General features: G+C 38.3%; 1 protein-coding gene across 1 annotated transcript in view; it reads right to left on the bottom strand.

Annotated features, from left to right (window-relative positions):
- LRGUK (leucine rich repeats and guanylate kinase domain containing) overlaps positions 1-23,849 on the bottom strand; it is a gene marked incomplete at both ends in the record, with an annotated part of 121,658 nt that overhangs the window by 10,379 nt on the left and 87,430 nt on the right. Inside the window, 3 exon segments of the mRNA XM_079711855.1 lie at positions 2,780-2,899; positions 4,744-4,832; positions 12,734-12,876. Of these exon segments, the coding sequence (XP_079567981.1) occupies positions 2,780-2,899; positions 4,744-4,832; positions 12,734-12,876 (352 nt within the window).

Genomic DNA, 23,849 nt, shown 5'->3' with positions numbered 1-23,849 from the left:
CAATTCTGGAGTCTAAAAGCCCAGGATCAATGTCAGCAGGGTTGGTTCCTTCTGAGGCTGTGAGGGGAGTCTGTTCCAGGTCTCTCTGCTAGCTTCTCGTGTTTTGCTGGCAATCTTTGACCATCCTTGGCTTCTGCATCACCCAAGCTCCCTTGCAGTGTGTGTGTGTGTATGTCCAAATTTCTCCTTTGTATATGGACACCAATTATATTGGATTAAAGGTTCACCCTTCCCAAGTATGACCTCATCTTAACTAAATGCATCTGTAATGACCCTACTTCCAAATAAGGTCACACACTGAGGTACTGGGATTAGGACTCCAATATGTACATTTGCGGGGAGTTGAATTATGTACACAATTCAACCCAAAACACATACGTTTTGGTCTCTTATTTTTGGAAAAGAATACCTCTTCATTTAAAACACACACCAAAAAAGGGATCACAGAGCAAGTTCTGCCTTTCAAACAATTACTTTTCTTTTGTATCAAAGGAAGTATTAAGAGTAAATGAAAATGCTTTGAAAGTCAGGAGTCAAAAAGTGGCTGGGTTGAAAGGCACATGTGTTACCATGAGGGAAGGGTCAGACTTGAGTGAACGTCTGACCCACCCTTTTCACTGTGGGAACAGATGATAAATAAGCCCACTGCAGCCTAGTAGGCATTTTTTAATTTTTTTTTTTTAATTCTGCTATGGACTGAATGTTTGTGTCCCTACCCCACCCTGACCAAATTTATACATTGGAATCCTAACCCCCAATATGATGGTATAAGGAGGTAAGACCTTTGAGAGGTAATTAGGTCAGGAGGTGAAGCCATCATGAATGGGATTAGTGCCCTTATAAGAAAAGACGAAAGACAGCTTGCTTCCTCTCTCTGTTTTCCACCATGTGGGGACACAGCAAGAAGCCAGCCATCTGCAAACCAGGAAGAGGACCCTCGTCAGAACCCGGCCACGCTGGCCCCCTGATCTCAGACTTCTCAGCCTCCAGAAGTGTGAGAAAGAACTGTCTGCTGGTTAAGCCACTCAGCCTACAGTAATTTGTTATAACAGCCTAAACTAAGATATTCTTTCTCTCACTGTACTCTTATCAAGCTACCTAACTGTACTAAAAATCCAGAGTGTGAATAAATCCTCAGAGATCTACAGTTTCAACACTGTCATTATAATTCGTTAACTAACTATAATCTAGAGTCTCTAGTATCCAGTGAGATGTGCAGACTTGGGTGGCTATTTAGTGGGGCCTGTTGTTTTTCATCATCAAATTTATGAAAGGAAACCCAAAGTGTTACAATAATAAAACTCAGAAATAAAGGAAAGCATTACTCCTTTTTTAAATTGACATTCTCATTATGACACATCACCCTCATAAAACATCTCTTTGCTGTGGCAGACTTTTTAAATGACATATTAATATTTTAAAGTTATATGAATACTTCAAAAATTATAAAATGCTCATTGTTGAAAATATCGGGAAGAACAAAGAAAATAAAAATCGGCCACAATCCCACCACTAGAAGATGATAACTGATACTATTTTGGTATATATCTTTTTAGTGTTTTTTTTTCTATACATACACATGAATATTTTTAAACCTATATTATGCTGGATATACATGTGCACCTGACTTTTAACACACCATTTATATTATAAGCATTGATTTGTATTTAACTCTTTATAATTTATCTAAAATTTGTTTTAACATATAGAGTGATGTAAGAAACTTAATTGTGCCTATAGGACCAATTTTTCCCATTTATTGAATATTTACCAAATTCTCATGGATTTTTAATAATTTTTTTAGGATATAAAAATAAAACATATATATCCTGTGCAGACGATTTAGAAGTTACAGAAAAAAAGATAAAGAAAAAAATAAAAATAACTGATAAATCTAGAGGAAGAGTGCTTCCAGTCACTCTTTTCTATTTTGTTGCCATGCATTCAGAGAGACCAAACCCACAGACCCCTTCTAAAGAGTTCTTTACTTGATTCTCTGTCACTGCTCTGGCCACAGATGATTGGATAAAGGATGGTTGCTTGACCTAAGGGCAACAAATCTATAGACCAGCCTGTTACCTATGAGGGCTCTGGCTAGAGATTCTAGTCAAGAGTGGCACCCGTAGTAGATAGTGATTGACTCAGCCAGCCAGATCTTTGCTTGGGAAGTGTGGATTCAAGACCTACAGAGACATAGTCAATGGTAGTGGCAGAAATAGCTGAAGTAGAAATGGAATGTAATAGAATACCCACAAAAGCCAAGCACTAAAATCAGTGGTGAAGGGTCTGATCTGGTCTATAAGGGGTTTAAATATCAAAAAAGGGAGTTATTGAAAAGCTATTTGGTAGTTTATAGATTTAATGGAAAACTAGAGAACCAGGTTTTTAAACCTGGCAAGAGCAAAGGTAAGCTAGGTGCCAAGAACACAGCCAAGTTGCAATACAGGAAGAGACTGGTAGACACCATTGCTTGCACTCCACAATGGGTTCTTGATTCTTCTACCACTGATGACTTGAATGATCTCTAACTGCCCCTGCATCAGTGTGTCACTCCCTCAAGTTTCAAAGTCCCAAAGAGAAGCTTCTTAGGTTCCAGTGAACCTAGGTTATAAGCCTATGCCCTCCCTAGAGGGCCAGGATCTATTCTATTCAAATTCCATAGTGGGAGTTGGGGCCCTGCTTCCCAGCTTTAGGAATTCCCTGAAGTCTAAGGATGAGTGCCATCATTTTAACTAACCAGCAGAAAGTAAATTATTCTATTCAATAAAACTCAACTCACCTCTTTTCAGAAGGTCCAAAGGGAGTTTTAAAGTAATCTCCATCAAGCTCAAAACTTTTCTTTAGTTCTAAAGCCGTAAAATAACGTAGACTGTTGATGATGGGTGCTGGTACTAGACCCCTGAAATTGGAAATTAAAAAAAAGATCCACAGAATTTTGTAATAATACCAAGCATACACACATGTAATACCTAAATACTGACCTTTACACGTCCCAAGTAAATGCATATGCCAATAAAACCTATTTGGAATAATGTAATATATACACTCATAAGCATTCACTTCAGAGCTTGCCTTAAACACTGGCATTATTACATTCTGATTTGTAGATTAAGCAAATTTGTATTTTTCTGAATATTCCTTATCAATTAAGACGTTAATATAGGCAGATTTTCTTCCTAGTGATTAGTACATATTCAATTGTAAACGCTCATTCATTTGTTATGTGAAGTCCAGCAATATATCAACTGCTATAAAAACTGAAATAGATATTTTCCAGTTTTGTTTATAATCTAATGCTTTGAAATAATACCAGAATAAAATATTTTTAAAATTCTAATATTGTACTTTCAACTGAACTCTAGCATAAAATATCTATTTTTCATCTATACTAGCCTGTTTCCCCAGAGTGACTTGAAAAGAATCATTAACTATTTTTAGTGAATATATCCTACTGCTATTCACTCTAGACTTGCTAAGTAGAGTTGCTATGTGCAAAGTAACCCGACTGCATATAAATGCATGAAAATTCAAAGCATCCTTCTGCCCTAGTATAACCCATTTGGAGCTCAGATTTAAAACAGCTTAGTGTCCACAGTGTTTCAGTAGGCATGGCCGCTCTGCTGGTGAGAAGTCACACAGGCCCCAGCTTTAGCTGCTCTGGGGGACAGTGCCCATCTCCTGGCTACCACCCTCCCATCCCCCCAGTAGAACTTTGTATATTCCACACAGCCTGCCTTTTGAATCAGACTATCCAAAGACAGCTTGCCAATGTGGAGAAAATTAACCACACTTTTTTTGCTATATAGCAGACAAAGACAAAATTTATATTGGTTAAAGATTTTTAACAGATAGCTTAATATTGCAGACAATAAAGAGAAGTGAAATTGAAAAACATTTTTAAATGGCTTTTTTATTCTGCTTCCTCAACTCACCGCACTTTAAAAATCTCTTTAAAACACTATAATTAAGGTCTTGTCAGTGCTCTTAGTGACTTTCTGAAAACAGGGATTTCACTTTATTACTCAAATTTTCTAAAAGGTCACACAGAAAAGAGAATTCAGAATACTGAAGCCTATAACATTCATGAGAAAATAAAACACAAACATTTCATAAACATTGTGGTTATTCATTTTGAGTGAATCTTAAAGTCTAAATGTGCCTCTTCACATGTAATAATTAATAGTACAATAATTATTATAGCCACTAATATCTATGAAGCTTCTACTATGCATCAGGGACTAAGTGAAACATTGTATATTAAGGACTAAGAATTCATGGCTTAATAAAGATAAATGGTCCCCATCCTGATGGAATTTACAGTTTAATGTGGAAAGGAGACATTAAACAAATGATCCCACAAATCATTAACTACTATTTTTTGAGATTCATGAAGGACAAGTATAGGATATTCAACAGGATATAATTAACCTTCCATCATCAAAGCCTTGGCAAAGGCTGATACTTATATTCAAACACTACCAGAAATATCATTCTTTGCAGTCTTCAAAGACTGCAAAAAATCATCAGTTTCTAGTAACTGTTGAGTATATTGTGCCTTTAAAAATATATATAAATGAAAGGGAAATACAACTTCTAGTACTATGTTTACTATTGAACCACTGGGTCCATTTTAGTACAAAGGTCCCTGTTTGTGTTGATGATTTAAGATTCATTTGGTATATTTGGATACTAAAAAATCAATTTAAAGATGCCCAGGTGTAAATAAATGTGATAAATCAATACCTTTGAAATAGGAATGTGTGATGAGGAGGTGTCTTTCCCATTAGGGCCTGCCGGGCTGTCTCATACTGTCTCGCCATAGACTCTCTTTCCTAGGCAAGAAATATGATTTAAAATTATATTGATGTTAAAAATACATCAGATGATTAAAATAGCTATAATCATTGTCTTCTTGCTAGAGACTGCCAAATGTGTGGAGAAAAAAAGGGAAAAAACATAGGCCTAAAAAACAATATTTGTTCAGTGGAAAGAAAGAAAACTTTATAAATAAAATAGAAATATTTTTATGAAGACTACAATTTAATATGTAAGCTTTTATCTGACATCTAAATAATAATGAGGCAATTTTTATTAAGATATCATGTTTATATATATTTTTTTATCTTTCTAATGAGATTATCCCTTAAGGATACAGACTATTATTGTCTTTTTTAGTTTTACCAGATCTTAGCACACCTAGTAACTAACTGATTGAATATATCCAGCAATGTTAAGTATGATCCTGAAATAGGACAGACTGGGAGGTCTTCCTCCCGTGTTTCACCAACACCCCATCACCATCACTAAATACTTGGCGAGCATTTGATTATGGGGATACAAAGATACAAAAAACATAGTCTTGGGACTTCCCTGGTGGTCCAGTGGTACAGAATCCGCCTTCCAATGCAGGGGATACGGGTCCGATCCCTGGCCAGGGAACTAAGATCCCACATGCTGCAGGGCAACTAAGCCTGTGGGCCATGGCTAGAGAGCCCTCATACCACAAATACTGAGCCTGTGCACCTCAACAAGAGAGCCCACGTGCCACAACTACAGAGCCCACATGCTCTGGAGCCCGCACGCCACAACTAGAGAGAGAAAACCCACATGCCACAACTAGAGAGACACCTGTGCACCACAACAAAAAATCCTGCATGCTGCAACTAAGACCTGATGCAGCCAAAAAAAAAAAAAAGAAAGAAAAGAAAAGAAAGAAACATAGTCTCTGCATTCAAAAGGTTTATAATCTGGTGTCAAAAGGCAACTGAATAGAGGAAAAAACCAAAGATAGCACATGCTGTTTTATAACTATACATGCTGTTGAGAAATTCTAGGTCAAGCTTTTGAAATTGTTCCTTAGACACATGACACAAGAGCTAACATGCAGACTCATTAAACACAGTCTCTCAGGTGGATATTTGATTGCCAAGACCACTTTACTGTTCCCCTGACCATTATCTCTGTGGTTCTGTATAAGCATAATGAGGCGAAAATGTCTGCTGGGTAGGAGGGAGGGGATTTATAATGGGATAAGAAAGGAAGAAACAAACTCTACTTACATTTTACCACTTAAAAACTGTATTTTAAATAGCTCCATAAATACATCTAAATTGTCTCATATTACTATAAATGTACTATGTATCAACTAAATCCACTGTCTTATTCTCATGTTGATTTGTTATTATTTTTCCCCCAAATCACTCTATACTAGTATATACATTTTCTATTGTGATTTTACTTTATACCATCCTTATTTTTTCCTATATTGATCCTTGATCTAAATTATATCATGACTGGGAAGATGACAGTGGTAGTGGAAGCACAGTTTTTGGACCTTCCAGAATTTCCACATAAAAACAGATATAGCAACTAAATAGCAAAATGAAAACATATCAAACATTTACAAGAAAACTAGGTGACAAGCTCCCCTCAAACCCCCCAATACAGGTGACAATAACCACAACACCTGCATGGTATCAGTGTCTATGTAAGAGGAAGCCAAAGAAAGAAACAGGGTGACTAAAAGACCTGAGAACAGGAGAGCCCCAAGATAGCTAAGAAGTATTCACTAGGAAGCATAGCAGGACAATTTGGAAAACACGGCTGAAACATAGGAGGGGTTGTTTCCATTCTAATAGTAGGTAAGAATAAGGGGTCCACAGTAAGTTCTGCAGGAGCTGGATCAACTGTGAATTCTTGAAACTAATCCACTAGGGCTCCCTTCTAAGAAAGGGTTTTACACTACAAAAAAAGGCTGATGGGGGTGGAATAAAAATTAATTGGGAAAGAGCAAACAGAGACATAGGAAAGAGGAAATCTAGACCAAAGCGGGAGAGTGGAACAGAGCCAGGAAATCTCAGAAGGGAAACTGCCATATACCTTACTATTTGAAAAAACCACCTTCCTTCTAAATGTTTGAGAAAATGAATTTCACATAAAAATGAGAAATTTTCCAGTCAAATCCAATGCAAAGTTATTAATAAGAAATAAGAGGAAAAGGAGAATCACATCTCTGTACACAATGAAGGGGAAACAGATAAAATCTGTAATCTACTATTTCAAAATAAACTAAAAGACATTAAGAAAATGACATAAAACATTAAGGAACAAATAAATTACAATTTTACAAACTCACAAATGAGGTGCTGGAACTCAGGAAAGAATTAGAATATACGGGAAAAAGTTGCTTAGGAAATGAAAACTAAACTAGAAGAAATACAGGAGTGAATAAACACAACAAATAATGACTTAAGAGAAATAGAAAATGAAGGAAAAATTTTAACCTCAAAAATAAATGAAGAAAGAGGTAAAAAGATTCAAGAGAAAATGACAAATATTTAAGATAGACAAAGAAGATCCAACATATCAACAATAAGAGATCTTGATAAAGTAAACCAAAACAAAGAAACAGGATAGATACTAAAAACTACAATTCAAGTGTAAAGTGTAACAGACTGTTATCAACAGGCAAGAATGCAGGAAATATTTTTCCCACAGCCCTTTCTGTATCTAGTAGAGAATAAGCTTAGGCAATAAAACAACTAGAGAGACACTGACCTGAGGTCTAATGATGAGTATTAAGTATGAAGGTATTTGATAACTAAGACAAAATGAGAGTTAAAAGGGAGAGAGGATATGAGGGCACACTCTGATAGTATAGCTATAACATAATCACAAACAATGGTGGGAGGAACATTTGTAAAAAAACTTTTTTATAAACTGTTCTCAGTTTTTATAATGGGTGCTGGTAGTATTTAGTATTGTTATTCTGAGACTCTTCTGTGTGTAATGTGGTTAAAACAAACGAGAAATTTAGTAAGATATTATAATTCTATCATCGCCTCTATCTTTGAGAAGCAGGACTCTCAGTGTGGAGAAAAGAAAAAATATGTAACAGAGAAGGAGTTAAGTAAAAATCCTGAAGTCTTGAATCCAAATTGGAAATATTAACTTGAACTCATGAAATATTTTATCTATCCACAGAATAGGCCTAGAAACAATGGCCACCCCAAGAGCAATGAGCATTCCTAGCAACCATGATGTGTTCTTTCTTGTACAACTATCTCTCACGTGAAGAAACCAAGACTTCTTGGACAAAAGACTGATTCCAGGTCTAGGACAGGTAATGAACAAAAGAGCATAGAATATCTTGTCATACCAACCAGCAAGATGGGTCATGTTAAAAGGACACAGGTGTCAACCTGCAGAAGCTCTAGCTGGCCAAAGGTAGAATAATTTGAGTTTCGATAAGGATACAAAATGCAGTGGGTGGATAGCCTTCAATATGCACAAATCAAAATCACAATGATTACAAATGATATTTAAAAATTAGTTGGTCACCTTCAGAGAATAACAGGAAACCAATTCATTATCTTGAAAAGGCACTTGGACTGCTGATCCTACATGAACTGTACCACCTGGTAACTAGGTGGCAGATAAGAGAAGTATCTCTTTATAGTGTTATTCCAGATAATAAATATAGTGTTGAACACCATGCCTTGAAAAATGTACTGAGGAGAAGAAAGCACTTTTCTTTTGGAGTCGAAATAGACACTTCTAAGCTGTGTTATCTCTGACAAGCTCCCTGAGCTGACCTGCCTCACAGTAGTGAAAGAAAATAGTGCTTAGTAGATGTAGGGCCCAGTATTTTGTCATTACAGGTCCACTTTCTCACTGGCCTTCATATCTTTGGGTGCTTTTTTATTGCACTGGCCTTATCTGCCACACACATATATTCACTAAATTGGCTTTGAATGAATTGGTCATTCAGCAATTTGTTTTCTAGAAAATTGGCTTTCAGTAACTTGGCCTGCCTCAGGAGTAAGGCTGTCCCCTAAGGAGATCAGAGGAGCTGGCTGGAGAAACAGATACAATTGAAGTTCTGAAAATCAAGCTTCTCCTAGAAGGCAAAGATCTACTCACAATAATTCCACAGCAAAAAATCTTCACACAAACACACACATAAATATACACTTACCCAACCAGTTATGACATGTGGCTATGTGACTACCCAGGAAGAGGGCTGGTTTTCAGAAGACACACACAAAACCAGCTCTGTTATTTTGTAATCACACCTTGACATGCACGTGGTGACAAACCACACACAAGGAAAGAGTAGAATATTAGAATAGAGGGGGTAAACTGAAAGACCTCACATACGCAGTAAGTTTAAGGTAGGTTTCAGGAAGAATGCAGTGTTCAACATAAGTGGAAAGGGTGCTTTTGAAAGAAACAGGACCAAAGAAGCATTGACAATGGGAATTCCTATTTAGTCCATCACTGTCAAATGGCTCTCTTGATAGTTTCTACAGGTAAATATGAACACATTAAAACTACAGTTAAGACCCCCAAAAAGCACAAACATTTCTATCTTTTTTTTTTTTTTGGAAGATTTATGATATAGGTTTTTGACAGAGATAGTTGCAATTACTTTCCTCAATCCACCATAAAGTTCCAAAAATACATAGGGATTTATGTTGGGAAAGTAAATGAATAACATCTCCTAAGGGTTGCTATAAGGGGTACATGAGATAATTTACACAAAAGCCCTTTCCAAACTATAAGTGACGTATAAAGGCTATTTATGGCCTCCAATATAATCATAATATCTCATTAAAGCTTCTGTGGTGATGATCTTAAAAAGGTTTTGCTCATTTTGCAGCATTATAATGTCTAGGCAAGAGGTTAATAACTTACAAAATATCTTAAAATTTGATAAATACTTAAAATTTCAAAATAGCATTGAATTCATAATCTTTACAAGAAAACGAGGTACTAAAAATAATCTTAGGCAAGTTCACCCCACATATATGACAGTGGCAATTAAGTACTACCTTTGCTCTAATCTTTGAGGGGTGAATCTGTTGGTTCTTGGGGGATTTGATTTGCTTTTCGATGAAACTACTCTGTTACATTATACCTCCACCAGTACTGGCAGGCAAAATTACCAGAACCTCAGGCTGCAAGGGGTTTGAGCGCTGTTGCCGTCATGGATGAGAAACTGTCCACCCTCTAACACAGGACACAGTAGGTTTCTACACTAGGCTCTAGATGCCCTGGATTACGGGGGCTGAACAGTTTCTCAGGGAGGTGACTACAGGTAAGGAGTGGCACTGGACATGTCAAAATTTCATGAGAATTTCTGACAACACGTGGTCCACATACCTGCTCCCCTCCCGCCACCAAGGTGGCCCCTCTATTCTCGCATTGCCTTTTTATCATACCCTCCACTCTCCAGTTCCCCCATACTGTTCATTAGTTTTATACTGAGATGTCGGAGATGAATTACAGCTGAGAACCCACTGTGTGCGTGTTGTGTGTGTGCTTTTCATCTGTTCTTGCTCCTGGGTACCCGAGTGCCCTTGACCATAGAAAAGCTATCTTTAGGGACTTCCCTGGCAGTCCAGTGGTTAAGACTTCACCTTCCAATGCAGGGGGTGTGGGTTCAATCCCTGGTTCAGGAGCTAAGATCCCACTTGCCTCGCAACCAAAAAAACCAAAACATAAAACAGAAGCAATATTGTAACAAATTCAATACTTTAAAAAAAATGGTCCACATAAAAAAAAAGTCTTAAAAAAAAAAAGAAAAGCTACCTTTAATTAGGCCTGAAAATTTTCTAACAGGTAATATTCAGATTTGTCATATTTAAATAAATCATGGATACCCACTAACAGGCAGAGGGTGTGACTCAACGGTGTGTTTCTCATCGGTGTGTTTCTCATCAGTGTGTGTGATGTTGTGCGACAGGATAGTCTAAGTGGGACATGAGCTGGCTCTGGTTGTCAAGACACAGACTTATCATTAAATAATAAAGGTGGCCAAGGATGTGTGCTCTGGAGTTTTTACAGTCTGGATATGCCATGTCCTGGGAGATTAAAAGAAGACCTTATATTTGAAAGTCTAAGCTCCAAGAAGCATAAAGCTGTACAGGACAGCAGGTGCAAAGAGAAAGTGGTAGACTGACTTGAAAAGAGCTGGGTTTCCCAGGAATGCAAGGACAGAGGCTGACGGGCTCCTCATGTCAAGTGCGCTCCCAGGGTGTGGCGAGATCTTGGGGGTCGGCACTGGGTGAACATACGAACAGGAGAGGATCTGGAGAATACCAGAGCCCCTGGCTCAGAATGGAACTCAGGGTTTCAGACAAGGAACATCTCCATGGTACCCATGATAGTCTGGAGACCAGAGGCCCTTCCCTAAGTTTCTAGGATGACATAAACCTCAGGATGCTTGAACTTAATCCAAAGAATGGGAGTGATCCCCACTCCTAATGACTGATATCTGATTTCCCACAGATCCTGGTAGGTGGGAACAATTCCAGATTTAATTTATTTTGGATAAATAAATAGGACATTTCCTGTACTCCAGTATCATGATACAAATTTATATTATTTTTAGATGTTTAGAGTACACCCATCCCCTGCTGCTTCTAAGAAGCCAGAATCTGTATCAAGTGGCCCTGCCTTTTGCCCTGCCACAGGTGACAGGACAAGCAGTTTAATTTGATCTATGTGGTATGGCTAAAAAGTCCAGCTGTGCCAATTAGACTGCTTTGCTTTCCACAGTATGAATTAAAGAGACAGAGAGAAGTGGCCAGGAATTGTGGGCATAGAGCCACAGGCAGAGAGCCATGGTGAGTCAGGGCTGGCACGTGTACAAATGACTTCAAATTATGTGGGAGGGAAGCTGAGTGAGTGGAGGAGGCCAGCCAGGAGAGAGAGGACAACAGAGCACGGGAAAAATAGAAGCAGAGATGAGAGGAACTTGATGCCTTTGGGATGCACTTTCCAATCCTATTTTTGGTTCCTGTGAGATCTGTACTTCATCCCTGCTCACGATGCACTGTGAATCCACTCATCATATTTTTTTTAATAACGGAACTACCTCTTACTTAAGCTGACTTTAACGGGTATCTGTTCCTTGTACTTCAAACATCCCATTCTTGTGACTTAATCAGAGCAGAATGTATAGCTATGCCCATGTACACCATGGCCCTAGACTTTTCATCTGAAGTAACCAGTCTGATTCTCGTGACCACGGCCTATGGTTCTGACTTTAGAAGACAATGTGATTATTTGCTTAGAACAGGCAAGGCTTAGGGAAACACGACCAAGGAGTTGACAACCAAATCGGAAGTTCTGTCACTTCTGAGGCAATGGCAACGATTTAGGTCTCTGTGTTCCCAGACCATCACAGAAAAACCATCACAAACAGAAAAGAGCATGACCTAATACGAAGGTAGGGCCAACTTCCGCATATCCTGACTTCTCTGAGTTCTCAGAAAACGGGATCCAAAATAAGTCACAGGATGGGTCTAAGTACTGCAAGGTTATAAGACATGGACTCTTTGAGTGGACTCACTTTGAAGGCTCAGCATAAGAATACTCAAGATTATATCCCAACAGTGAAGCAAGTTTTCCCTTGAAATACATATTCTACAGTATCAATTCTATGTAGATCTTTTCTATGCTTTTTAATAGGAGAACTGAGCATCAGAACTTCCACTAGGAGCCTGGGGGAAAGGTACTCAAAAAAATCTACACTGTATATTCTGTTTTTAGAACCCATGCCTATTCTTAGAGGTGTAGAAAGAGGGGGAAAAAACTTGTCTTCAGCTGACACCAGTCAGAGGACAGTTTTGGTGAAACTTATTAGTCTTGAAATCTCCAATGCCCTTTTTGTCTGACTTTTGTAATGCTCAGTTACAGCTTCCCTCACCCCTTTATCCCTTCTTACCGTTGGCGTGTTTTTGCCTGAAAGTTTGGCCCATAATTTCACAAAGTAGTTTCTGTCTGAAAAATCCAGGGACTCAAATTCACTTGAAACTGTAAACTTCTCAGAAGTCTTTTCAGGTTTCAGCTGAGGTTTCTTAATATCTGCTAGGGAAAAAAGTAAAGTTTAAAATAAAAGGCATAAAATTGGATAAAGCAACTTTCTGAAGTAAGAGAATGTTTTATATCTGGATTTGCCCAAACACAACAAAGTGTATACTTAAAGTCTGTGCATTTCAACTTGAAAGTAAGATAACTAAAACTTTATGTCTCAGAACACGATAACAATAATAATTATTATTGAAAATTATAAAGTCAGCCTGCAGCACCTAGTAGACATGTCCTGGGAGTACCCTTAGTGTTCAAATAATACAGACTTATGAATGGAATTAAAGGAAGTAAAACTTAACAAAAACAATGGCTTTCAGATACTTAAGTGAAAAGTCCCCTTTATAATTACTTTTCATTTGACAAAATTGTCCTAAAAGGCTAAAATCATCATCATCATCAACATCATCATCATCATGCAACACTAAGAAAAAACTTTTTAAAAGAATGGAGTGGATGATGAGGTAAGTATTTAACAAAATTTACAAATGTCCAGAGACCTAGAATATAAAGAATCTAAATTTCTATCACTGCTCATGTATAGCGGGCCCAGGTGTACATACATTTGGATTTATTAGGAACATCAACACTTTCAGTATTGCTATAAAAATGCCAAAATAAATAATCTCCACATCTACGCTAGCCAATATGGCTGACTGAGCAGATGTGGGAAGCTATCCCCACCCAAGACAAAATAAACAGTGGATAATATATAACAGAAATTTGTTTTTATCACATAGCAAAACTGAAGCCAAGCAAGAAAAATTTCCAGGTGCTGGAAGTGAAGTGAAGATTCCAAGTCAGAGGAGTGGAAATTGATGCCAAGAGGTCAGAGAGTGCCTCAGGGGCTGAGGTTTCTGGACTGAGAGGCAAGGCCAGTCCCTGTGTGCTTAATGTACAAGACCTGGGCTCTCTATTAGGCGAGATGTTGGAAAGGGAGAGTCTGGAAATCTCAGCCCACAGACCTCAGGACTTAGCCTGGGCACAGTCTCACCTGGACTGAGGGTGGAGACACCCGTGGGAAATCAGACCTCTACTCCTGGGCTGTGTGCTGGTATGGAATCTGAAATTGAACTCCTACCAAATTGTGTGGCAATCCCCAGCTGATAAAAAGAAGGTACAGGGCTTCCCTGATGGCGCAGTGGTTGAGAGTCTGCCTGCTGATGCAGGGGACACGGGTTCGTGCCCCAGTCCGGGAAGATCCCACATGCCGTGGAGCGGCTGGGCCCGTGAACCATGGCCGCTGAGCCTGCGCGTCTGGAGCCTGTGCTCTGCAACGGGAGAGGCCACAACAGTGAGAGGCCCACGTACCGCAAAAAAAAAATAAGGTACAAGCCGGACTTCCCTGGTGGTCCAGTGGGTAAGAATCCACCTGCCCTTGCAGGGGACATGGGTTCAATCCCTTGTTTGGCAAGATCCCAAATGCTGCAGAGCAACTAAGCCCATGCACCACAACTACTGAAGCCCACATGCTCTAGAGCCTGCGTGCCACAACTACTGAGCCCATGCACCGTGACTACTGAAGCCTACACACTCTAGAGTCTGCGCACCACAATTACTGAACCCATATACTGCAACTACTGAAGCCCGCATGCTCTAGGGCCCGTGTGCTGCAACTACCAAAGCCCACACACCTAGAGCCTGTGCTCTGCAACAAGAGAAGCCACCGCAGTGAGAAGCCTGTGCACCTCAACGAAGAGTAGCCCCCACTTGCCGTAACTAGAGAAAGCATTCGTGCAGCAACGAAGACCCAGCACAGCCATAAACAAAAAACAACAACAACAACAAAAAAGTAGGTAAAAGGTATTGCAGACAAGTAAAAGTATTGAACCATGGTAGGGAAGCCTAAAGCTCCACAACCCAGCACCAGTCTTGAGAGAGGGGGAGAGACTCAGAAGATGCAACAAATGGGCGAATCCACAGCCAAGGAATTCCAGGTGATAGAGTATTCTGGAAAGGAACATTGAAGTAATTATGTTCATAACAATCACAGAGGTAATAGGACATGTTTATTATGTGGAAACATACTCTGCTAAATCTTCATAATGGAAAAGCCATTCAACCCATATTGGTTGAGCACCTACTATGTGCCAGACAGTGCTCTGGGTGTTGGGATAGAGCAGTAAATAAAATGTCCTTGACCTGTGGGACTTACATTCGAATGTTGGAGACAGACAATAACATCAGATAATGGGCAGGTAGTAGTGATAAGTTCGATGAAGGACGAGGCAGGCAGATAAGGAGACAGAGTGAGAGACAGCATGATGGCCAAAGGAAGTCCTCCCTAAGATGGTGACGTCTGCACAGTGATCTAAAGTCATAAAGAAGGAAGGCATTCAAATATCTGGGGCAAAAGCATATCAGGCAGAGAGAGTGGCTTTGTATAAAGACCCAGAAGCATGCTTAACACAACTGAATTACAGTAAAGAATTCAGCATGGCTGAAACAAGGCAAACAAACAAACTAACAACCAAAAAAGAGATGGAAGGGCTGAATCTCATGCTCATTAAAAAACAAAACCAAAACCAAAACACTTGTCCTCTTGATGGGACTCTAAGAACAGAGCATTGTGAAAAAGACCAGATGAATTTGAAAAAAAAGATGAAATTTAAAGAAATAGAAGCTATATTTATATAATTTCCATAGAAATGACCCTCTCTATGTATAAAAGCTTATTTAAAATATAGTATATATTTGTGTCAGGGTTCCTTCTTCCAGCTTTCTCAGACGTAAGCCAGTTGTACTATGATGCAGACAAACCAAGTTCTATCTGATGATACAATGCAGCTGTAATTCAACAGTTTTAATGTCTTAATGGTTTCTCAGCAACAAAATAATTTGGGTAAAAATAATGTGTTTAGATTACTATTAAACTACATTGTAATGCTACCACTTTAGGGACTCGGACTCCTATAATAAAGAGTTTCATACAGTTCTTAATATAGTTTCAAATGTCTTAATACATTAATGAACAAGAGATCTTACTTCTCAATTAAAAAAAACAGCCCAGTTACCAGTGTCATAATACCCTGCAACCAAGTTTCTTAAAGTGATCTTATTCAAAGTATCTAAAAGTCAACCTTGAGGCAACATTAAATAATATATATATGTTACTGTACAGTCCACAAAAATTACCAAGTTCTTCAGTATTTAAGCTAGTTACATTTACTTAAACACCTACAATGAAGCATAAGTGAATTTAATGATGCTTGACAGATTTTCAAGTTATTTTATGGATTGGTATCATTACCAAATATAAGAAAATATAAATGAAATATCTGGAACAACCAGAACTACACCTCAAATTAATTCAAAACAACTTAGACCTTTTGTTTAGAATTATATCTCTTTGCAGTCAAGTGAATTAAAATAATATTCGTATAAAACACTTTAAAAGAATAACCACAGAATCCAACCAAAATAACAAATGCAGTAGAAGCCATGCACCTAAGATAAAACATTTGTGTATATTTCATAACACATTATGACACAGACTATATAGGGCCCTTTACTGCAAAAAAGAAAGGAGAAAAGAAAAGATGCTGATGATCTGATATGATAGGCACACAGCCATTTCAATAACTAGTAATAAAATTAGAATTTGGGGGTCAGATTGTGTATATTTTGAAAAACAAAAATCCCTATTTTGATAACCAATTTTTCTACAGCAGTAAGGTTACTTGTAGAGCAAAGCAACTAAGTCAATCTCCTGTCTAAAAACATGAGACCAAATTAATATTTAAATAAAACTTTGCCAAAAAAAAAAAAAAAAATCAGCACCAGCATTTGCCTCTCTTTGAAAACACTTAGAAATGTATGACTTGGAAGTAGGCTTTAATTTTCATACAAAAGTTCTCAGATAGCCAGAATCATTCAGTTTTTCCCACTCAAATGGGGCTTAAAAAACATGTTTATTTTGGTAGTAGTGAGATTTTTTTAAATTAGCAAGAGTAATTTATACTACCCTGATTAAATACATATACATATGTAAAATGTAAACAGCTATAAAAATCCCTGTAAAAGTCTCAATGCTGAAATATGTAACCATAAAAAGGACCAAAAGCAACTTAAAGCATAATAATCTGCTACACAATTTAAAATATTTATTTATTTTTAATAGGATAGTTACATAATTCACAGTAAGGGAAACGCTCAGTTCATTAGAAAGTATTATCACAAAACTGAAGGTGCCAAAAGAAGCCATTTTTTCCAGGACAGAATTAAATCTTATAAGTCTTGACTATGTGTGCTTCTGAGAAAGGAATAATAGCAACTAGAAAAATAATCATTTCACATACTATCCATAAAAATTTTCCATAGCAAAATAAGCTTTTATAGTAGAAAGCTATCATGTTCATGCTATACATGATAAAATGAATGCACATACTAAACTATTCTAACAGTAAAGTGCTATATTCTTGAGTGTCCAATCAAAGGAATAATCAGCTATTTAAACAGAGAACAGATTCTACATCAGGACAAAGGAAGCATGTGAATGTGCCTTCTCACACCGAAAGAATGAGGTACAAAAAGAATGCTTTTTTCCATTGAACTTCATACTTTGAAATGTCTTCAGTAGAGCTGAACTAATGGGTTAAATATTTGGACACTGTATAGAGGATGTCCTAAATAAAACATATAACAATAGTACCCTGAATTTCAGGGTTTTTTTTTAATGAATGAGTTTATCATGAAGTAGTTAATCGACACTTTCAAGGAGAGAGGATGTAGGTCAGATAAATTTCAAGAGTGGAGACTTGATGCATAAGATCTGGATGTGTACAGAATTCGGGATAAGGAGAGAAGGAAAGGGTAGCTATGGCTGACGGAAAATAGGACAGAAACATTCAGGCAGCTGGAACACAAACTAAAGGCTTCCTCTCCTTTGAGCGGTACGTTTGATAACTAAATCTCCGATGTGGCTTCCACCCAACCCTACAGCCCCACCTTTGCTAAGTGTAGTTTTCGTTTGCAAGAGCTCAACCTTCAAGAACAACATTTTCAAAGATGTTGTTTCATTGGTCACTTCTCAAGCAAAGACATCTTTTGTCTTTCTTCCCTTTGCTCTCTTCGTCCTTGGAAACCAAGGGTCTTTGGATCTGGTAGCATGTAGAAGCCAGTCTCTGGTTCAACCTACCACAAAGAGAAAACAAAATGCCAGCTATCTGGTAGTTTATTCCTGAGTCAAGTAACTTGATGCCATTTACCATGTAACCAAGATGAAACACAGAATGTAAATGCCTTTGATATTATCAATGACATAAGAACAATAAAAATAATAGCATTTACTGAGCATACTATGTTCTAGGTGCTATTACAAGTCTCTTCCATGTGTATCACATGTCAATTTCATAATAACCTTGGAACTGATGTCTCCTCACTCAGTTCTCCAAGTGGCAATGCTACCTGTGAATGTGCGTGAAAGAATCTCTTGATCTCAGTAACATTTTCCTGAACTGAAATTTCTTTCCAATATAATCCTAATTCTGTTTAAGGCCCTTTATTCAATTAAGGTTGTCAAAATTTTTAAAGGATTTTCAGAGAAGACTGCATCATTTGCCAAATATTTCCACCAGTCCTTTCCAATTAAGGATAAAATGCTACTGGGACTTCCCTGGTGGTCCAATGGTTAGGACTTTGCCTTCCAATGCTGGGGGGTGTGCGGGTTCGATTCCTGCTCAGGGAGCTGAGATCCCAACATGCCTCGTGGCCGAGGAACCAAGACATAAAGCAGAAGCAATGTTGTAACAAATTCAATAAAGACTTTAAAAATGGTCTACATCAACAACAAACAAAAATCTTAAAAAAAAAAAAAGGATAAAATGTTATTAAAAAAATTTTTTTTTACTGCTTACATGTTAATGCTAACGAACGCTCATATAAGTACTTACTATGTGCCAGACATTGTTCTGGGTGTTTTTCAATATATTAACTCATTTAATCCTCACAATAATCTTGAGGCAGGTACTACTATTATCTCCATTTTATATTACGAGACCTTTGTAAACTGCTGAAGGTCACAAAGCTAGATTGTACTGGAACTGGAATTTCCAATGAAAATTTTGACTCAGTGTTATCTGAAATCATGAATTTCTAAGGTTACAAACTTTTAAAAACAGGTCTCCAGCTTTTGCTAATCAGGAATGCTCTCTCATCTTCACCTTTGAGATGAAAGATTTGCTGGTCTAACATTATTTATCATCAACACAAAGAAACAGTCTCTTCTTATTCTCTTTTCTGAATGCCTGGTCAGTAAAGAAATGTGATTTCTAGAATGATGTCTTTAAATTCATTTATGTGATTTGGAGGAACCTTTATAGTAACGAGGTGATTTTCAGTGTTGTCGTGGAACAAAAGGAAAGGAAACCAGCTAAGGACTTAGTGGTTAAGACACTATTGATCAAGACTGGTTTTTTTAGCTTTACATAAGAACTTTATACTATGCATAAAAATTTTCAATATACCTTATCCAGAGTCCTAACACTGACAAAGAGCATAACTGTTAATACACTGAATCCTTCTATTGTCACAGAAAATAATTCAGTATAAATCACGCCAATCCATCCCACCTCACTTGAAGGAAACCTGAGCAGGGTAGTACCTGGTCAGTAGGCCTCTAAGAACAGAACCATAGCAAAGCTCCAGTGCACTCAGTACAGGGTTTTTCAAAAACTGCAGGCTGCAGACTAAATTGTGAAATCAATTTAATAGGTCATGACCAGTGTGTTCAAGAATTAAGAGTGAATAGAATAGAAACTATCAGAATTTATCACCACAGTGAAGGTATTTCATTATATGTTTGTTTCCTATGCGTGTAGGTCTGTGTGTAGGTCATGATATTATGAGCTGTATCCCTAGTTACGGGTTTTGGACTAGAAGGTTTCAAAGCCACTGATCTAATGAGTACTAACTCTGCAATTTTCTAGTACTAGGCTCTCTATTTAATAAAATAGGCTGCCGGGTTCTTCAGAGCAAGCCAGTAGAGCTAGTTGTAGTGAACAGATCACAGATTATAAAAGGAACCTTAAATTTCAGCCAGTCCAACTAATCACCCAACCTAAGGAGACTTTCTGTGAGATTCCCATCACAGAGCATCTAAGTTATGGGGAGAGCCTGTCTGCTCCTCTGTCCATGACTCTGACTCCTAGAAAGTTCTCATTAAGCCAAATCGAAATAGAATATTAGGGTGCTGCTTCCACAGGACAGCTTTTCATATGTGGAAATTTACTTCTATATAACTTTTCATGAATAAACACAGGCTTGTTGTAGAAAATTTACAAAATACTAAAAAGCATAAAAGAGAAAATAAAAATTACCCATAATCTAACAACCCAGAGCTGACAACTGGAACCATACTAGCTGTACCTCCTTAACCTGCTTTCTTCTTAACAAGTAACAAATATTTTCCTCTTCCAAAATTCTACAACATGATTATAATGGCAACATACAGCTGAACCAGAACTTTTGGCCCATAACTTATTTTTGAAATCCTATTAGCTGGCTTCATTATTTCCAGGTTTTATTACAAAGACATTAATATGAACACCCTTGTACATACCTTATTTCCTTATAATTCTTGGATTAGAATTGCTAGGTTAAAGATATGCAATATTTGAAGGCTTTGACAGGTACTGTAAAGCTGTCCCCAGAAAAGCTGTGCCCATTTACCTTCTCAATGATGACAGAGAAAGTGCATTGACCCTCAGCCTCACCAAGAATAGGCATTTGTTTTCCATCTTTGCCACTCTGGTACCCAAAAAAGTCTATTCTGTTTTGACTTACAGTGATAGTGAAACTTAAATACTTTTTGACATATTTTTTGGCCATTTTTACTTCCCCTTTTGTAAATTACTACCAAATTACCCTTTGTCCAATTATCTTTTGAGGTTTGAAAAGAATTGATTTAGCTCTTTAAATATTTGAAGAAGGCTCTTGCACCCAGTGGAGTTATCCTCTCTGTTGATTCGAATACTAAATGCCAGACTTCTTTTAAAAAGCTGAAGACTGTATTAGCTAATAGAATGACTAAAGTCCACAACGTTCTTTTTTCTTCCCATAAAGATCACTTTGCTGAGGAACACAACATATGAAAGTGATATGAACTTTGTTTGTAAATGTAGATGGAAAATGACAATTTTAAAATATTTATATTCTACAATTAAAAAGCAGAAGTTCCCCTTATACCGAGAAAAATCAATAATAGCTGTTAAAAACCTCTCACCAAGGGAGGAGTTGGTAATCTTTTCTATTCCTTTCCTTGAACAACAAACAAAATGTCCAGCTGCACTGAATCTGAGACATTTATACGACCAAAACACAAACACGAACCTGACACCATCATGGACCCCAGGGAAGGGCTTTAGAACTTCTTCCAAGTCAAAAGGGAAATTTGGCATCTCACTTTGCATTAGAACCCTAATGAAAATGCGGCTCCAAATGCCTTAAGGAGCTTCAGAAACAGCTGCCTGAGGAGGAGACCAAGTAAATTTCTAAAGTTTTTCACCTAAGTGAGGTACTAGTGCCTCTAAAGTGCCCCATACACAGGTCATAAAGGTGGGTGGGTATCCTGATTTTCCTCCTCTTCCACAGTCTGCACTCCCCCTACATCCAGTCCAAATATCTCGAATCTGCCCGTTCCTGCCACAATGCCTTATTTCAGGCCCTTACCTTCCTGTCAGGACTAATGCAATAGCTTCCCAGCATTCCTGCTGCCATCTAAATTGCCCTCTTTAAAGCGATCTCCTACGATGCCTCGAAACAGATGCCTCTAAGATAAAAAAAAATTTCACCATTCAATGGCTCCCCATTGTCAGAAGATCAAGTTTCCAATCTCATGAGCACAGCACAATGTGCCCTTTGGAGCTACGTACACCTATAGCTCTCCTGACACTTTGGTCCAGAAGATGCTACGCCTGCTCTTCCCTCCACGCTTAGGCATATGCTGTTCCCTCTTCTGAGACCTTCCCTTCCCTCCCATCAGTCTGCTGACTGCTCTGCAACCTTGAGGACTTGGCTGAAAGGATGACTTCCTCTTGGAAGCGTTTTCTGATCTAGTTCTCACATCCCAGCCTGAATTCAGTGTCCTTTCTCAGTATTCTTATGGCTTTCTGGAAAAGTTAATAAATGAGTTTCCTTCTCTATTTGATACGAACCCTGTCCTAGCGTGCTGTGGGGCCTCCAGCTGCCCTGATCACATGTAATGAACGCTCCTATCCGTCTCTCTTGAGAAGAGAGAGCTCCTTGAAGTGTCCTCACCATCTTACTCTATGTAGAAACTATCACAGTGTCTGGCATATATGAAGTACTCAATCAATGCTTGTTGGGGGACTTGAACTAACTTAAGAAAAATAAGTTTGGAGATGTTAAAAAATTCACCTTATTCATTTCGTCTTGGACAGACCAGACAAATCAGAGGGTAATTATTAGTATAACATAGGCTCTTCATTATACAAGAAGAGTCCTGCATCCTGGATTGTAAAAATATCAATTTCCTCTACTGCACTTGAAATAACACTTGACATACACACAATTTTTGTGGACACATACTCTTTGTGTAAGATAAGACACATTTATACAGGCATGTAGTCATCAGTTACATTTTTAAAATACAGGCTGCCAAACCCAGCTTAACATGTTCACATAGTAAGTACTCAATAAATATCTTGTAAATTCTTAAGAGCCGAATATTAAACTGGTTGCTTTGCTTACGGTTATTCTCTTTTATGTGAATGCTAGGGTTCACAGGATTGAACCCAATGAGTATATCTACATGTGCCCTGTCCCCAGCCAGAGTAAATGGGCTGCAGAATGGGCATCTGACCCACGCTGGGCCAGTCAGAGTCTTTCCCTGAATATAATTTTTTAAATCTTAGGACCAAGGAGCATGTGAGTTAACCCCTTTCTGGTAGTGGGAGGTGCCAGATATAAAACCAAATGTAAAATTTAAGAGCTACTGATGGTCATATTCCCTTCCATGTGCAGAAACTGATATATAGTCATTTATATCGTAGAGATGAAGCCAACACGGAGCAAAAAACAGAGATGAGAAATGATAAGAGTCTTGGAGATGACAAGATTCTAGGAGATGACAAGGGTCCAGGAGATGACGAAAATACTGGAGATGATGACAGTTCTGGTTGTGTTCAGAGATGGTCCCCAATCTCTCTGAGGCTCTGCTGCCCCTCTGCCCTCCCCAGAGTGTGGTTGAGTGACATACTCCCCTCCCTTCTAAAAGATCCACATAAGCTGGCTCAGGTTGGATTCCTGCCACTTGCCAGCAAAAGAATCCTGATGGTATGAATAGATAAATAAAAAATGGATTCGCTTCAGTTTTCTCCCTACTAATTCTTTTAACCAGCTGGTTTGGTAGAACGAAGGCATGAGCTAATTTACATGAGGTTCCCCTTCAAAGAGAGAAGGAAGATGTCCATTTCAAACAAAGTAAGTTTTAGGCAGGATAAGCCAACACAAATCTGAAGCCCTCAGATCACTTGTCATGAGCGTAAAAAACCTGTCCTCTTCCCACAAATTAACTGTGGGTTTGGAATGTTTGTGGGAGAGACCAAGACCCAGAAACTGCAAAGGATTCCTTTCTCAGAGTTCTTTTTGCTTCTGGACCCCTTGATAACGCAAGAAGCATGAGAGAATTTTCTAATCTAAAAGTGAATCTTCCTAATGAATAAAAGAAAGCTTAATGGCAATTCAGCACTGCTTCAGCCAGAGCCTGAAGTCATGTTGGAATGTGTCCAAGTCTGGACACAAAGCCTCCTTGCTGGCACCAACCTTTCAGACCAGCTCTCTCTGCTGGGGCAGGGGCACCACTTGCTGGTGTACCCCACCCCAGGGCTGCTCTTCCAGGCTGCGAGGGTGAGCCACAAGAGGCACACATGTGCAAAGATTAACTGCCTTCTAATAATCCAACGGGGGGCCTCCCATCTATGCTGACTAGGGGTTGCAGAGGGAAGCCGGTGTAC

The sequence above is a fragment of the Hyperoodon ampullatus genome (assembly GCF_949752795.1).
Source record: "Hyperoodon ampullatus genome assembly, chromosome: 9".
NCBI lineage: Eukaryota > Metazoa > Chordata > Mammalia > Artiodactyla > Ziphiidae > Hyperoodon > Hyperoodon ampullatus.
The sequence above is the reverse complement of the archived record's forward strand: the minus strand, read 5'-3'. Positions and strand labels throughout refer to the sequence as shown.